This window comes from Anguilla anguilla, chromosome 17 (genome assembly GCF_013347855.1).
Source record: "Anguilla anguilla isolate fAngAng1 chromosome 17, fAngAng1.pri, whole genome shotgun sequence".
In the NCBI taxonomy this organism is placed as follows: Eukaryota; Metazoa; Chordata; class Actinopteri; order Anguilliformes; family Anguillidae; genus Anguilla; species Anguilla anguilla.
This window is the reverse complement of record NC_049217.1, coordinates 4,315,500-4,333,210: the sequence shown is the minus strand read 5'-3', so window position 1 is coordinate 4,333,210 and position 17,711 is coordinate 4,315,500. Positions and strand designations below refer to the sequence as shown.

Sequence of the window (17,711 nt, the reverse complement as noted above, 5' to 3'; positions counted from 1 at the left end):
TATATAGTTTACAGATTTTCAGGAGTGTTTTGGTTTGTTTCTATGGCATGATAAATGGACCATTCTTCTGGACCTTTGACATGTTGGAAATTTTGGGTGAGTGGACCATCACAAATTGTAGTTGGGCACCCTTGCGGTAGGTACTGTAGATGCTGTAGAGGCTGTGGGTGCTGGAGATGATATAGACCCTATATCATCTACATCTATAGCATTTTGGTGAGTGGACCACCACAAACTGTTGTGGAATACCCCTGCTATAGAGATGGTAGATGCTTTATATGCTGTAGGTACCGTAGATGCTGTTCTGTAGAGATGGCGTAGATGCTGTAGATGCTATAGGCAGTGGAGACACTACAGGAGCTGTAGAGGTAACAGTATCCAAGCAGCTGGCACGTCCAATGGAAGCATGTCCTCGGTGAGTGAATCAGTGGGTTCTCACAGTGTGGAGCCCCTGTTGACTCCTATCTGTCCCTTGATTATGGGATGTACTGGTGTAAAATCATCAAAGCAGTAATACGCCAGGTAGAAATCCATCCTCCAATTTTCAGCTGCTCTGGGTATTCAAATAGTTTTTGTCTTTATACAATTTTCCCATTTACCAACCCCCCTTCTCCCCCCCCCCCCCCCCCCCCCCCCCCCCCAGCCCCAGACAACGACCCTGATTGGCCTGCTGAAGACCGCCCGGCTGCTGCGATTGGTGCGCGTGGCGCGGAAGCTGGACCGCTACTCGGAGTACGGCGCGGCGGTGCTCTTCCTGCTCATGTGCACGTTCGCGCTCATCGCCCACTGGCTGGCCTGCATCTGGTACGCCATCGGCAACGTGGAGCGCACCGGCTCCTCCGGCCCGGGCGGCATGAAGATCGGCTGGCTGGACAACCTGGCCGACCAGATCGGCAAGAGCTACAACGACAGCGACGTGGCCTCCGGCCCGTCCGTCAAGGACAAGTACGTGACCGCCCTCTACTTCACCTTCAGCAGCCTGACCAGCGTGGGCTTCGGCAACGTCTCGCCCAACACCAACCCCGAGAAGATCTTCTCCATCTGCGTCATGCTCATCGGCTGTGAGTTCCCTGCCACTTTTTCTATCACGTCTGTCTCACCTATTCCTGTCACACCTGTCTCACCTATTCCCGTCACGCCTGTCTCATCACTTCCTGTCACACCTGGCTCACCTATTCCAGTCACACCTGTCTCACCTATTCCTGTCACACCTGTCTCACCTGTTTCAGTCACACCTGTCTCACCTGTTTCAGTCACACCTGTCTCACCTATTCCTGTCACACCTGTCTCACCTATTCCTGTCACACCTGTCTCACCACTTCCTGTCACAACTGTTTCACCAATTCCTGTCACACCTGTCTCACCAGTTCCTGTCACACCTGTCTCACCAGTTCCTGTCACACCTGTTTCACCAATTCCTGTCACACCTGTCTCACCAGTTCCTGTCACACCTGTCTCACCTATTCCTGTCACACCTGTCTCACCAATTCCTGTCACACCTGTCTCAGCACTTCCTGTCACACCTGTCTCCCCTATTCCTGTCACACCTGTTTCACCAATTCCTGTCACACCTGTCTCAGCACTTCCTGTCACACCTGTCTCACCTATTCCTGTCACACCTGTCTCCAGTATAACCTTCCCTGTCCTGCTGCTAGTGTATGTGTGTATGTGTGTGTGCCTGTGTGTGTGTGCGCGTGCGTGCGCATACCCTTTTCGCTGTGCGCTTGATTTTGAGTTGCTCCTGCTCCTCTCTTGCGTGCTGATGTTGAACTCGTCGTCTCCTCCAGCCCTCATGTACGCCAGCATCTTCGGGAACGTGTCGGCCATCATCCAGCGGCTGTACTCGGGCACGGCGCGCTACCACACCCAGATGCTGCGGGTCAAGGAGTTCATCCGCTTCCACCAGATCCCCGGGGGCCTGCGCCAGCGCCTGGAGGAGTACTTCCAGCACGCCTGGTCCTACACCAACGGCATCGACATGAACGCAGTGAGCTCGCCTGTACCCACCCGCGCACGTGTACACACTCATATATACCAGCCCACTGGAACACCCTCATATATACCAGCCCACAGGATCACACTCATATATACCAGCCCACAGGATCACACTCATATATACCAGCCCACAGGATCACACTCATATATACCAGCCCACAGGATCACACTCATATATACCAGCCCACAGGAACACACTCATATATACCAGCCCACAGGATCACACTCATATATACCAGCCCACAGGATCACACTCGTATATACCAGCCCACAGGATCACACTCATATATACCAGCCCACTCGATCACACTCATATATACCAGCCCACAGGATCACACTCATATATACCAACCCACAGGAGTACACTCATATATACCATATATACCAGCCCACAGGATCACACTCATATATACCAGCCCACAGGACCACACTCATATATACCAGCCCACAGGAGTACACTCATATATACCAGCCCACAGGAACACACTCATATATACCAGCCCACAGGATCACACTCATATATACCAGCCCACAGGACCACACTCTTATATACCAGCCCACAGGACCACACTCATATATACCAGCCCACAGGAGTACACTCATATATACCATATATACCAGCCCACAGGATCACACTCATATATACCAGCCCACTGGATCACACTCATATATACCAGCCCACTGGAACACACTCATATATACCATATATACCAGCCCACAGGATCACACTCATATATACCAGCCCACTGAATCACACTCATATATACCAGCCCACAGGATCACACTCATATATACCAGCCCACAGGATCACACTCATATATACCAGCCCACAGGCTCACACTCATATATACCAGCCCACAGGATCACACTCATATATACCAGCCCACAGGAACACACTCATATATACCAGCCCACAGGATCACACTCATATATACCAGCCCACAGGATCACACTCATATATACCAGCCCACAGGATCACACTCATATATACCAGCCCACAGGATCACACTCATATATACCAGCCCACAGGATCACACTCATATATACCAGCCCACAGGAACACACTCATATATACCAGCCCACAGGATCACACTCATATATACCAGCCCACAGGATCACACTCATATATACCAGCCCACAGGATCACACTCATATATACCAGCCCACTGGATCACACTCATATATACCAGCCCACAGGCTCACACTCATATATACCAGCCCACAGGATCACACTCATATATACCAGCCCACAGGAACACACTCATATATACCAGCCCACAGGATCACACTCCGTAGGCATTGAAATGACCGCAGTCAGCTCTGGATAAATGTAATTTATGCAAATCAGTATTTGACAGACCGCAAACCCACAGGAAGGGTCCATTTCTCTCATCCATCCATTTTCTGTACAGATGAGTATCAACACTTCTGCATGTGAGATTCTGTGGGCTGTGCATTTACTCAATGTGAGGGATGTTTTTCACTGTTTCTTTCTTTTTATACGCAATATCACAAAGCTCTTATTTTTTTTGTGACATTTAAAGGAAAATATGTCAAACTTATGTGTATCACGTAACCTCTAATTTATCAAATCCATGGGTGGCACATTTAAACATTTCAGTCAGTCATACTTCGATATATTGCTGTAAGGGACTGTGTGTGATGTAAACATGCCATTGCGGCTTCATTTTTGGCTGGATTTACATTTTAATGTAGCATCATCGATTTGTTTAGCGGCTAGCGGCTTGACGTTATGCAAGACGACCGTAATGCTGCGGTCAAATATTTTAATTGAATTCCATTTGAGGATTGCTGGGATCAGGATTCGCAGGAAAGCATGCACAGGCATGTGGTCATTCACAGGAAAGCATGCACAGGCATGTGGTCATTCACAGGAAAGCATGCACAGGCATGTGGTCACTCACAGGAAAGCATGCACAGGCATGTGGTCATTCACAGGAAAGCATGCACAGGCATGTGGTCATTCACAGGAAAGCATGAACAGGCATGTGGTCATTCACAGGAAAGCATGCACAGGCATGTGGTCATTCACAGGAAAGCATGCACAGGCATGTGGTCACTCACAGGAAAGCATGCACAGGCATGTGGTCATTCACAGGAAAGCATGCACAGGCATGTGGTCATTCACAGGAAAGCATGAACAGGCATGTGGTCATTCACAGGAAAGCATGCACAGGCATGTGGTCACTCACAGGAAAGGTTAATCCTGTGCAGCAGACTTGGATGGGCGTCATCGTTTTGCACTGCTGTCGGTTCACTGTAAGCTCCAGTGGGCATTGACTGACCCATCCTGCTCTTTCTAATCATTGACCCTCCACTGCCCCGTTTCCTGTGGTCTCAGCTGACTCTGGTTCCATGGGGGAATCCACACAAGCACCACAATGCTCTTGTTGCAAATACAGTAAAAAAAAAAAAAGAAAAAAAGTCTGTCTCAACAAGTGTTTCAGTCTTGTAATGGGACTTAAAATCTCATTTTTAGACAGAGAGAGAAAGAGGAAATAACTATTTTACAGTGGCATCCTGGGAACATCACAATAAAACAAATACACAACAGTAAATTAAAATATTATGGAAATGGAGCAAACAAGAGAAAAATTTACAGGAAAAAAGCAAATACATTTCTCTCAAATATTAGCTTGCTTTTAGTTGCTGTTTGCCTGACAAGTGAATTTTTCTTACCCTAACATCGGCAAATATTGAAATGAGTCTAACTGTCTCACCTCATTGGCATTTTTTGTTGTTGTATTTTTAGCAAAGAAATAAGATTTTAAGTCTAAATACTAAAATACTTCTTGAAATTGACTTTTTTTGGTGGAAAGCCAGGGAGATAGCAACACAGTGTGCTTGCTGGGTCCTCCATATCTAAACTGTGTTATCAGCATAAATCTCAGTTCCAAAATGACCAATTTATATGCAAATGGCCCTCAGTACAGGGCTGAAGGCCCGTTTTTGAGTTTGAAAAACAGTGCACAGACTACTGAGAAGAGATTACTCTTTATGACCATCACTCATGAATTATGTTTGAAAGGCTTATCCAATGGCAAAACTAAACCGTTTCACAACTGAAAAGGTAGCATTATTGTACTTGTGAACTGTGCTCAGTATTTGGACATGGTCTGTGGTACTCGATTTGTATCAATACTTCCTTGTATCAGTGATTAATATGGTGCTGATATATATAGAGACATGTTGGTCACATCAGAGCTTCAACACAGGTTTACACAGAGGGTAAAAATTTCTACTGTGTGCACATTCTCACATGCATACATACAATGCATACACACGTACGCGCACACACGCATGTGTGCACACATACGTATACACACACAAAATCACACGTACATACAGGCGTACACTCACACATGAACACATGCACGCAAGCATTCTTGCACGTGCATGCACACACACACGTGCTTATACACAGATAAACATACACACGTACACACGCATCCTTATCCAGATGTTGGATTGTCGCACTCTGGAACTAAACTAGAAAACTCCAGATTAAAGTTAAACCACATGAGCACAAGGCGAAAAAACGTGCGTGAAAAAAGTGCAGGAACCGCGCGCGACAGCAGCGTCGGATAAGAAGCCTTCATTACCCACGCGGCCGTGCGTCTGAGATGCAGCCTCCCCGGTGACCCCTGCTGCAGGTCGCGCTGCGGCCCGGGGCCTCCGGGGGGGCTAATGCAAGGGCGCATCAGCGCAGACGCCACCTGTCAATGCCATGTGCACACAGCCCGTCACTGCCGCGCGTCGATCGGCCCGGGGGGGGGAGGGGGGCAGCTCAACCAGCGCATGCTTGGCACGGAACCCTCCGGTGGCATCCCGGACGCCGTGTTGCGGGCGGAGAGGTGGCTCCGTTCTTCCTGGGTTACGGTTAGGCAGGGTAACCAGGGGGGGAAATGCAGTATAGTGAATAGGGCACTGGGCTTGTAACCAGGAGGGAAATGCAGTATAGTGAATAGGGCACTGGGCTTGTAACCAGGGGGGAAATGCAGTATAGTGAATAGGGCACTGGGCTTGTAACCAGGGGGGAAATGCAGTATAGTGAATAGGGCACTGGGCTTGTAACCAGGAGGGAAATGCAGTATAGTGAATAGGGCACTGGGCTTGTAACCAGGAGGGAAATGCAGTATAGTGAATAGGGCACTGGGCTTGTAACCAGGGGGGAAATGCAGTATAGTGAATAGGGCACTGGGCTTGTAACCAGGGGGGAAATGCAGTATAGTGAATAGGGCACTGGGCTTGTAACCAGGAGGGAAATGCAGTATAGTGAATAGGGCACTGGGCTTGTAACCAGGAGGGAAATGCAGTATAGTGAATAGGGCACTGGGCTTGTAACCAGGAGGGAAATGCAGTATAGTGAATAGGGCACTGGGCTTGTAACCAGGGGGAAATGCAGTATAGTGAATAGGGCACTGGGCTTGTAACCAGGGGGGAAATGCAGTATAGTGAATAGGGCACTGGGCTTGTAACCAGGAGGGAAATGCAGTATAGTGAATAGGGCACTGGGCTTGTAACCAGGAGGGAAATGCAGTATAGTGAATAGGGCACTGGGCTTGTAACCAGGAGGGAAATGCAGTATAGTGAATAGGGCACTGGGCTTGTAACCAGGGGGGAAATGCAGTATAGTGAATAGGGCACTGGGCTTGTAACCAGGGGGGAAATGCAGTATAGTGAATAGGGCACTGGGCTTGTAACCAGGGGGGAAATGCAGTATAGTGAATAGGGCACTGGGCTTGTAACCAGGGGGGAAATGCAGTATAGTGAATAGGGCACTGGGCTTGTAACCAGGGGGGAAATGCAGTATAGTGAATAGGGCACTGGGCTTGTAACCAGGAGGGAAATGCAGTATAGTGAATAGGGCACTGGGCTTGTAACCAGGAGGGAAATGCAGTATAGTGAATAGGGCACTGGGCTTGTAACCAGGAGGGAAATGCAGTATAGTGAATAGGGCACTGGGCTTGTAACCAGGAGGGAAATGCAGTATAGTGAATAGGGCACTGGGCTTGTAACCAGGGGGGAAATGCAGTATAGTGAATAGGGCACTGGGCTTGTAACCAGGGGGGAAATGCAGTATAGTGAATAGGGCACGGGGCTTGTAACCAGGAGGGAAATGCAGTATAGTGAATAGGGCACTGGGCTTGTAACCAGGAGGGAAATGCAGTATAGTGAATAGGGCACTGGGCTTGTAACCAGGAGGGAAATGCAGTATAGTGAATAGGGCACTGGGCTTGTAACCAGGGGGGAAATGCAGTATAGTGAATAGGGCACTGGGCTTGTAACCAGGGGGGAAATGCAGTATAGTGAATAGGGCACTGGGCTTGTAACCAGGGGGAATGCAGTATAGTGAATAGGGCACTGGGCTTGTAACCAGGGGGGAAATGCAGTATAGTGAATAGGGCACTGGGCTTGTAACCAGGGGGGAAATGCAGTATAGTAAATAGGGCACTGGGCTTGTAACCAGGGGGGAAATTCAGTATAGTGAATAGGGCACTGGGCTTGTAACCAGGGGGGAAATGCAGTATAGTGAATAGGGCACTGGGCTTGTAACCAGGGGGGAAATGCAGTATAGTGAATAGGGCACTGGGCTTGTAACCAGGGGGGAAATGCAGTATAGTGAATAGGGCACTGGGCTTGTAACCAGGGGGGAAATGCAGTATAGTGAATAGGGCACTGGGCTTGTAACCAGGGGGGAAATGCAGTATAGTGAATAGGGCACTGGGCTTGTAACCAGGGGGGAAATGCAGTATAGTGAATAGGGCACTGGGCTTGTAACCAGGAGGGAAATGCAGTATAGTGAATAGGGCACTGGGCTTGTAACCAGGAGGGAAATGCAGTATAGTGAATAGGGCACTGGGCTTGTAACCAGGGGGGAAATGCAGTATAGTGAATAGGGCACTGGGCTTGTAACCAGGGGGGAAATGCAGTATAGTGAATAGGGCACTGGGCTTGTAACCAGGGGGGAAATGCAGTATAGTGAATAGGGCACTGGGCTTGTAACCAGGGGGGAAATGCAGTATAGTGAATAGGGCACTGGGCTTGTAACCAGGGGGGAAATGCAGTATAGTGAATAGGGCACTGGGCTTGTAACCAGGGGGGAAATGCAGTATAGTGAATAGGGCACTGGGATTGTAACCAGGGGGAAATGCAGTATAGTGAATAGGGCACTGGGCTTGTAACCAGGGGGGAAATGCAGTATAGTGAATAGGGCACTGGGCTTGTAACCAGGGGGGAAATGCAGTATAGTGAATAGGGCACTGGGCTTGTAACCAGGGGGGAAATGCAGTATAGTGAATAGGGCACTGGGCTTGTAACCAGGGGGGAAATGCAGTATAGTGAATAGGGCACTGGGCTTGTAACCAGGGGGAAATGCAGTATAGTGAATAGGGCACTGGGCTTGTAACCAGGGGGGAAATGCAGTATAGTGAATAGGGCACTGGGCTTGTAACCAGGGGGGAAATGCAGTATAGTGAATAGGGCACTGGGCTTGTAACCAGGAGGGAAATGCAGTATAGTGAATAGGGCACTGGGCTTGTAACCAGGGGGGAAATGCAGTATAGTGAATAGGGCACTGGGCTTGTAACCAGGGGGGAAATGCAGTATAGTGAATAGGGCACTGGGCTTGTAACCAGGGGGGAAATGCAGTATAGTGAATAGGGCACTGGGCTTGTAACCAGGGGGGAAATGCTGTATAGTGAATAGGGCACTGGGCTTGTAACCAGGGGGGAAATGCTGTATAGTGAATAGGGCACTGGGCTTGTAACCAGGGGGTAAATGCAGTATAGTGAATAGGGCACTGGGCTTGTAACCAGGGGGGAAATGCAGTATAGTGAATAGGGCACTGGGCTTGTAACCAGGGGGAAATGCAGTATAGTGAATAGGGCACTGGGCTTGTAACCAGGGGGGAAATGCAGTATAGTGAATAGGGCACTGGGCTTGTAACCAGGGGGGAAATGCAGTATAGTGAATAGGGCACTGGGCTTGTAACCAGGGGGGAAATGCAGTATAGTGAATAGGGCACTGGGCTTGTAACCAGGGGGGAAATGCAGTATAGTGAATAGGGCACTGGGCTTGTAACCAGGGGGGAAATGCAGTATAGTGAATAGGGCACTGGGCTTGTAACCAGGAGGGAAATGCAGTATAGTGAATAGGGCACTGGGCTTGTAACCAGGGGGGAAATGCAGTATAGTGAATAGGGCACTGGGCTTGTAACCAGGGGGGAAATGCAGTATAGTGAATAGGGCACTGGGCTTGTAACCAGGGGGGAAATGCAGTATAGTGAATAGGGCACTGGGCTTGTAACCAGGGGGAAATGCAGTATAGTGAATAGGGCACTGGGCTTGTAACCAGGAGGGAAATGCAGTATAGTGAATAGGGCACTGGGCTTGTAACCAGGGTTGTCATAGTGGGGGGGGGGGGGGAGTGGGATTGACTGCCCAGGGCCCCTAATGGGGGGAGGGCCCTTGAAAAGCCTGGAATGATGTGTGAGAGACATGGATCAAGAGAGGAAGGGACTCTCTTGCTTATGAGACCGCTTATGTATAGGGCCCAGAATTTTGTTCTACACCCCTGCTTGTAACTGAATGGTTGTAAGTTTGATTCAGGTAGGACACTAAAGTTGTACCCTTGAGCAAGTATGTAAACAGTTGAGAGAAACAATAAATTTACCCCAGGGTTTTAAGTTTACAGCTTTGTGCTGCTTCAAATGCGTGCTTGTGATGGCTCCCGGTGTGGTTGGAGTACGGGATAATCAGCTGGTTCCCCTCTCTGCGCAGGTTCTGAAGGGCTTCCCGGAGTGCCTGCAGGCGGACATCTGCCTGCACCTGAACCGCAGCCTGCTGCAGCACTGCAAGGCCTTCCGGGGAGCCAGCAAGGGCTGCCTGCGCGCGCTCGCCATGCGCTTCAAGACCACGCACGCCCCGCCCGGCGACACGCTGGTGCACTACGGCGACGTGCTCACCGCCCTCTACTTCATCTCCCGCGGCTCCATCGAGGTCCTGCGCGAGGACGTGGTGGTGGCCATTTTAGGTGAGCTTTCACACACGCCCCCCCGCTCCCGCTATCTCACCCTCCTCTCCCTTCCTTTGTCACAGCGAGTCCGCGGTCTGGATTTTGAGCCCCCGTACGGTGCACACGCACAGCGTCCTCTTTCATTGCGTAACCCCCACCAGTGATTATCGATGGCGTTTCCTCCAGCCTGTGCAGGACCTACGGCTGTCATTGCGTTTTAACAGAGCTGGATTTGACGTTAGCCGTTGTTACGCTGATGAATTAGGCAGTTTTTCAGTAATGCTGAGGGGTTGTTTTTGGATGTGAGGCTGTTTGTGAGTCTGTATGCTGTTCTGTAGAAACGTCCTTCATCTCCCACTGGTGAAGGATTGCCTTCATCAGTTGTAACTTTTAAATAATCCTTCACTTTAGCTTCCGAAATGCTTACATAATGCATTTGTGTGTATTGAGCCTTCTGGGGCAGTATTCATCATAAGAAATTCAGAAATTCATCATAAAAATAATATAGTGGGAGGTACACATCATGTTGCTATATTTTCCCTTCCACTCTTCTCTCCTCCCTCTCTTTTCTCTCTCCGATCCCCAGGTAAGAACGACATCTTCGGGGAGCCCATCAGTCTCTACGCCCGGCCGGGGAAGTCCAACTCGGACGTGCGGGCGCTGACGTATTGCGACCTGCACAAGATCCTGAGGGACGACCTGCTGGAGGTGCTGGACATGTACCCCGACTTCTCCGACAACTTCTGGAGCAACCTGGAGATCACCTTCAACCTGCGAGATGTGAGTGCCATCGCCGTGGAGACAGAAATCAGACCAGAAATACTTTAACCCTTCTCCACATGTAAAAAATGGTAAAATTCCTGTGGCTAGTTTACTAGTTTACATTGACTCAGTTTCACCTATAGTCATAACCAAACTCTTCCGTTTTGCAAATGTGCGTTCTGGCCAGTGATGCGTTTCCTGGAAATCGTTTTAAGAGTTTTAAGTTTTTAAGTGTTTCATGAACGTATTTGACGCAGGCGTGGGGGACATCTGACCTGATGCACTCACATCCACACAGTCCAGTTTGTTTCGGGCGGTACTGTGCGCTGTGCGTGTGAGCAGCCCAGGTGGCTACGCGCTAGCATGTGGCTACGCGCTAGCATGTGGCTATGCGCTAGCGTGTGGCTACGCACTAGCATGTGGCTATGTGCTAGCGTGTGGCTACGCGCTAGCGTGTGGCTATGCGCTAGCGTGTGGCTACGCACTAGCATGTGGCTCTGCGCTAGCATGTGGCTACGCACTAGCATGTGGCTATGCGCTAGCGTGTGGCTACGCGCTAGCGTGTGGCTATGCGCTAGCGTGTGGCTACGCACTAGCATGTGGCTACGCGCTAGTATGTGGCTATGCGCTAGCGTGTGGCTACACGCTACTGCGCCGGCTGGCTGAGTTTACTGACGCTCCTGTGCACCAGGCAGATCGGATTGTCCAGCCCTTCTCCAGTGAGGACTCCGACTGCGGCTACCGCCGGCCCCGGCGCCGGAGGAACTCCCTGCACCGCCGCAACCGGCCTGGTGAGCGCGCGCGGCCCGCGGCGTCCTTCTGCTAGCACAGCTGCATGAACACACGCACGCTGTGTCTCTCATGCCTGTGTTCGAGCATTAAAACCCAATGCTCATTTTTATTCATATGCAAAATGCGCGCTGAGCACATAATATGTATTTTCATGAGAAATTATTTATAGCTCTATCTCTGAACAACAACCACACCTACACCAACTCTAAACAACAACCACATCTACACCAACTCTAAACAACAACCACACCTACACCAACTCTAAACAACAACCACATCTAAACAACAACCACATCTACACCAACTCTAAACAACAACCACATCTACACCAACTCTAAATAACAACCACAGGATTTGTGGTTTATGTATCAGTTGTATGTCTTAATATTTGCGGCTTATAAATCCTGGTATATGTATCAGTATTTGTGGTTTATATTTATGAGGTGTATAAGAGGTCTCTGTATTTGTGGTGTATGTATCAGATGTACTGTATGTGTGAATTCACACAGATGGGATGGACAGGGAGGACTCGTACCCTGACCAGGTTCCCAACCACCAGGGGGCAGTGCCGCACTCCCACTGGGACGAGCTGTGCAGCACCCCCAGCGCCTGCTCACTGTCCAGCGAGGATGAAGTGAGCAAGGGGGAGCTGTACCCCCCGGCTGTGGTCAGCCTGTTGCCGCCCAACAGCGCCGCCGCAGGGATGGGAGGACCCCTGGCCCAAGGCCACGCCTACGCAGGTAGAGACGGGCGGGTGGGGCGCGTGCGACGCGTGCGGCTCTGCCCCCGGGCCCCGGGACCTCACCCCGCCTGTCCCCTCTCCTCCCCCGCAGCCCCGGGTCTCGGCGCGCCCGGCCTGTACGGGTACTGGGCCGACCGGCGCCCCTCCCCCGTGCGGCCCGCCCACCTCCAGCCCCCCTGCGCCGAGGACCGGCCCAGCGAACTGGAGTCACGCCTGGAGCTGCTGCAGTCCCAGCTCAACCGGTGAGCCCGTCACAAAGAAGAGAGGGAGGGAGGAGAGAGGTGGCTGGAGAGAGAAGGAGGGAGAGAGAGAGAGAAGGAAGGAGAGAGGGAGGAGAAGGAGAGAGAGAGAGGGAGGGAGGGAGTGAGGGAGAGATGAATGGGGAGAGGGAGAGGGAGGGAGAGAGGGAGGGAGAGACTGCGCAGGAGAGGAGAAAGGGCTCAGAAAAGAGAGAGTAGGAAAGGGAGGGGTTCTGAGAATTTAGACGGCCATAACACATTTTTCGAAATTTAAAAACACATTTACCGGAAAACGCTGTATGACATACAGTGTATGTGTACATTACATTTCAATATCTGGATGCATCAGAGGTTTCACTTCTCGCCAGATGGGGGAAGAAAATTGCTTGTAAATTTCTTCTGCGTAGGCCAGCCAAGTCGGCCATAATTAGTGACGGAACGTTATGCTTGTGCACAAAAATATTTAGCTAAATCAAGGGAAAGTAGCAATAAATGTGCAGTCAAGCATCATTATGCATTTATCTTGTCCTGGAGTGAGCCAGAGCTCGCCTTCACCCTCAGAATCTCAGAGGCTCACACTCCAGTTTGACTCCAGATGCAATGGTGACGTTAATGACTGCTCTTTCAGTCACTGGTCTCCCAAGGCTACAAACATGAATATCAATACCCTAAGTAAGAGAAAAACCTTGTTTGCTTTGGTCAAACAGGACCTGAGGAACATGCTTGAACACATTCATTCCACGTGTTTTTAAGATCCGTGAGTTTTAATTGACTGACATATAACGGAAGTTGCAGAATCCATGTATTCAAATGATTAATTTGAGCATTTTTCATATCAATGTAATTATAATATACAAGCACAAACTGGTACGTACATTCATGAAAAGATGAAGTGGGCATCTGTGGTCATGAAAACTTGTTGAACGCAACTCTGAGAAAGAGGGCGGCGGCTCATTGGCGTAAACCCCGCCCCCCTTCCCCCCCCCCCCCCCCGCAGCCTGGAGACGCGGATGACGGCGGACATCACGGTGATCCTGCAGCTGCTCCAGAGGCAGATGGCCCCGGTGCCCCCGGCCTACAGCGCCGTGATCCCCCGCGCCCGCCCCCCGCAGCCCCTCGTGCCGTACGGCCTGAACCCCGCCCCGCCCGTGCAGATCGGCGGCCTGGCCTCGCCGATGCAGGTACGCCACAGACGCAGCCCGAAAAGATGCCTGTGTGAGAATATAACTCCGGCACTGACGTAGTGGATCTACAGTGTGCCGATGTGGTGAGAGGCTATGTGGGTTAGAGGCTATGTGGGATTATCGGATTCTGATCTGCTTTTTTACCTCCATTAGAGCCCGGACTCTGACCAGTTCAGGCGCAAGTCCCGGGACTCTCTGTCCAGCGGCATCCACCTGACCGTGGCCTCGGACGACACCATGTCCATGTCCCCCGAAACGGAGACCGCCGCCGCCCCCCCCGGCCTGAGCCCCGCCCAGGTCCCCTCCTCCGCGGGGTCCCCCGGGCTCTGCGGCAGCCTGCGTTTCCCCTCGCTCCCCGAAAACCTGCAGACCTCCCCCTCTCTGACCGAGATCCAGAGGCACGTGTCGGACCCCGTCCTGCCCGGCAGCTAGGCACCCCCCCCCCCCTTTACACACGTGGGACAGCAGCCCTGCTTCTGGGACAGTGTGCAGTGTGCTGGTATAGGACAGTGTGCGAGTGCAGTGTTCAGTGTGTGGTGTTCAGGGACTGCGTGCAGTGAACGGGCAGTGTATGGAGACAGCGTCCGATGTGCAGGGACAGTGTCTCCTTACCACACACGCATACACACCAGTCCAAAGCATATTCTCCCAAATGCACACACACATCAGCCCCGCAACATATTCTCACAAATGTGTGCACACACACACACACATACACACACACTTACACACACAGTGGCTCTGCAGACTCAATACTGTATTATGCCCGGCTGGTCTCCCATCGTCTCCGAGCTCACTGCACAGAATATCTCTCCCTCTTCAGTAATCCAGGGCCAGTTTAATGAGAAGCACAAACCCCCCGTGTGTTCTCCTGGGGGTTCCTGACCTTAGCCACTGTTCCCCATCCCTCCCAGCTGCCTGCCCGCTCCTTCCTTACAGTGCACAGCTGGCTAGCTGCTCATTAATGTGAGCACACTTTTTTAGCTCTGGAAAGCAAGAAGGACAATAGATTGCAGCCACTCTACAATTAAACAGTGAATTCTAATACAGGATACTGACACTTTCCCATTGAACACTGAAATAATGCTGACCACAGAAACTGTACTTTTAACTGGTTAGCTCTATAGACCAGAGTGTGGCAAAGGTTGTCATTTCTATGTGTTACATAATGGTTTAAAAACATGATTTAGATTAACAACCATGCAAAGACATATTACAGGAAGGACTGAAAAAACAAATCAAAATGTAGCTGCACGTTTTTAAGCCCTGTGTCCCTTCTGCTCCTAACACACCTGCGTTTAACTCATTTCAATTGCGGTCACCAGCAGGTGTGCCACTAGCCTTAATTAGTCACAGCTTCTGAGACTATTAACAGTTTAATTATAAGTGTTAACGAGATAACCAGTTCCCTGATGACATATATTTCAGTCATTAAATTCATTGTGAAGAGGCCTTCAGCTTCACACCTAGATACTCTCCCATTAAACAGTGAACTGTAATAAAAACTACTAACAGTCTCACATTAAACTGTGAACTGTAGTACAAACCACAGACACAGTCAGTAATCCATGTACTCTAATACAGACCAGAGACCTGGTCCTATTGCACAGTGAACACTAAAACAGACCACACACAGGGTCCTGCTAATGAATTAACTCTAGTATAGACCACAGACCTGGTCCTGTTAAACAGTGAATACTAATACGGACCACAGACTTTCTCCAATCAATGGTGAACTCCTCAGACCAGATGTTGTCCTGTTAGGGCTCCTAAGACTCCCACAGACAGCTGGAGGTTGGATAGTGTGACTCCTTCAGACTTCTCATTTGGGATTTTCACTCAAGAATACCCGTCTGTTCGGCAAGTGTACTGTTACCACCCTACACCCCCCCCCCTCCCTGCCTTATAAGTAACAAAAAAACGAAAAGTAAAAGCCATACATGTTTTAACATGGCACCCAGTTCCTCAGCCAGACAACTAGCACACTAGAAATGGCCAAAGCATGTGGGAGTCCTGCTTTAAACCTGAGGCTCTTCTTCGCATCAATAATAAAGGCATTGGGTTTTTCGTATTGAATGAATGAATGAATGAATGAATGAATGAATCGTATTTATATAGCACTTTTCCAAATGCTCAAAGTGCTTTACAGTGATGAGTGGCAACACATCTCACCCACCACCAATGTGTGGCACCTGCCTGGGCGATGCACAGCAGCCATTTTGTGCCAGAATGCTCACCACAAATTGGCTAAGGTGGAGAGGAATTTTAGCCAATTAATTATTTAACAAACTGTTTAATGGCATTATATTTCTTGTTAGTGATCGGTTTGTAGCCAGCCAGCGTGCTCAACCACTTTAAGGGCAAATACTGTTTTTTTTTTTACTTCTCAGATCCAGTAGGTACGTAGCTTACTATGCTAAGCTAAATCCGGCCTGGCTCCCAGGCTAACCTGTGCTATCATGGTGACTGACTGCACAACATCGTCCTGCTTTTCCAGTCCGACAAGGAACAAGACCTGTGCGTGTATATAGTGTATGTAATCATTGTATATATTGTACTCTGCAATTCACTGACCGCACTGTACTGTTAGATCTTTTTAAAAAAGTAAACCAATGCAGCAATTTCCAAAGTGTGTCCTCTTTTAAATGAAAATTAAAACTAGTTTGGGAGTCTGTCCATTACAGCTACATCCTGTCAGCCCTGAAAATTTGTTCTTTTCTCACACAGGCATCTTACATTTTTGACCAAATGTGACCATTTACCAATGTGGGGAAGCAGGGCGTTTAAAACTTTCTAAGTAGAGTTAAAAATTGCACTGTAAGATTTGTAGTCTTTACACCAGTTCCTGGAGGGCGACAATGTCTGCTGGTTTTTGGTGTGTGGCATTCGGTCCGCTGGAGAGGCAGATTGGTCTCTGCTGCGCCGGCTGGTGGAGAGAGCACACGCACCTGGGATGCGTTAGCTAATCTGCCCAGGTGCTTAAAGGTGTGCTGCACTCCACAGTTCGGGGCTGAGACCGGGAGCTCACACCGAGAGTGTGTTTATGATTTTTGGTTCATTTTATTTTTGGCATTGTGTTCAGGGAGGAAAGACAAAGAAAGTAATCCTCAGCTGGGATGCTGGAGGAGCTGGCATCAGCTGGAAAGCAGGCCAGCTATGGGCGGCGCAAAAGAAAGAGGTTGTGCCATTTTACTTTCTTTTGTCTTTGTTATTTTAGCTTGTTTTTGCCTGGAACCCGTGAGGGGGAAGGGTCTCGGTGCTCTCGGTGTAATTACTGAGGTCGATTCAGCAGCCCACTGCCTGGTCTCTTGCTTACTTATTCTTTTCTTTCTGCCTAAATTTCTGCAGGCTTCTTCTCCAACAGCTTTTAAGCTGGATGCCATTCCACCTTTACAATATTCAGCTTGGTTCAGGGCAATGTTTTTAGGGTAGACCGGTTTTTCACCTTATCCTACAGTACCACGCACAACAATGCATGAATATACATTACTATACAGTGAAAGGTACAAGCAAAAAGAGGTTTTGTACCATTGTACAGCCGAATGCTTTATTTTGAGTATTTATTTTAAACAGTGGGACCAGCAGAAAGCGTGCTACTTCAAAATGAGTAGCAGTGATGTTTCTATGCAACGATGCTAAATTTCTGCTCATTTCTGCCTAGATCGACAAGCATCACATCGTAGATTTTCCCATTCAAATTCTAAATCTGAGCCAGGTGTGTGCAACAATAGAATGTTCTCTGGTGTGGACTTCAGCGAGTGACTTGCGGTTATTCGTAGGTATTGTCCTCAGTGGAAATGGGCCTCGGGGAAACCCCTTTGTCTGGTAGCCCAGGAGAATGTCCACATTTAGAGTACACTGAAAGGTGAGATCGTTTATGTTTGTGAACAGATGAAACTGCTTTTCGGTCAGCTCTTTCTGTTGATCTGTGGCTCCGCCTCCCCAGAACAGCATAATGGT

The 17,711-nt window shown here is 49.6% G+C and overlaps 1 protein-coding gene across 2 annotated transcripts in view; it reads left to right on the top strand.

Moving 5' to 3' along the window:
- Window positions 1-15,922, top strand: part of LOC118216018 (potassium voltage-gated channel subfamily H member 6-like) — a 44,706-nt gene extending 28,784 nt beyond the window's left edge. For both annotated transcript variants that reach the window (XM_035397017.1, XM_035397016.1), the window contains exons 8-16: window positions 644-1,061; window positions 1,788-1,987; window positions 9,798-10,050; window positions 10,619-10,812; window positions 11,486-11,585; window positions 12,096-12,326; window positions 12,420-12,570; window positions 13,565-13,748; window positions 13,905-15,922. In XM_035397017.1, the coding sequence (XP_035252908.1) occupies window positions 644-1,061; window positions 1,788-1,987; window positions 9,798-10,050; window positions 10,619-10,812; window positions 11,486-11,585; window positions 12,096-12,326; window positions 12,420-12,570; window positions 13,565-13,748; window positions 13,905-14,183 (2,010 nt within the window). In that variant the 3' untranslated portion in view covers window positions 14,184-15,922. The remainder of the gene's footprint in view (window positions 1-643; window positions 1,062-1,787; window positions 1,988-9,797; window positions 10,051-10,618; window positions 10,813-11,485; window positions 11,586-12,095; window positions 12,327-12,419; window positions 12,571-13,564; window positions 13,749-13,904) is intronic.
- The last annotated feature ends 1,789 nt before the right edge of the window (window positions 15,923-17,711 follow it).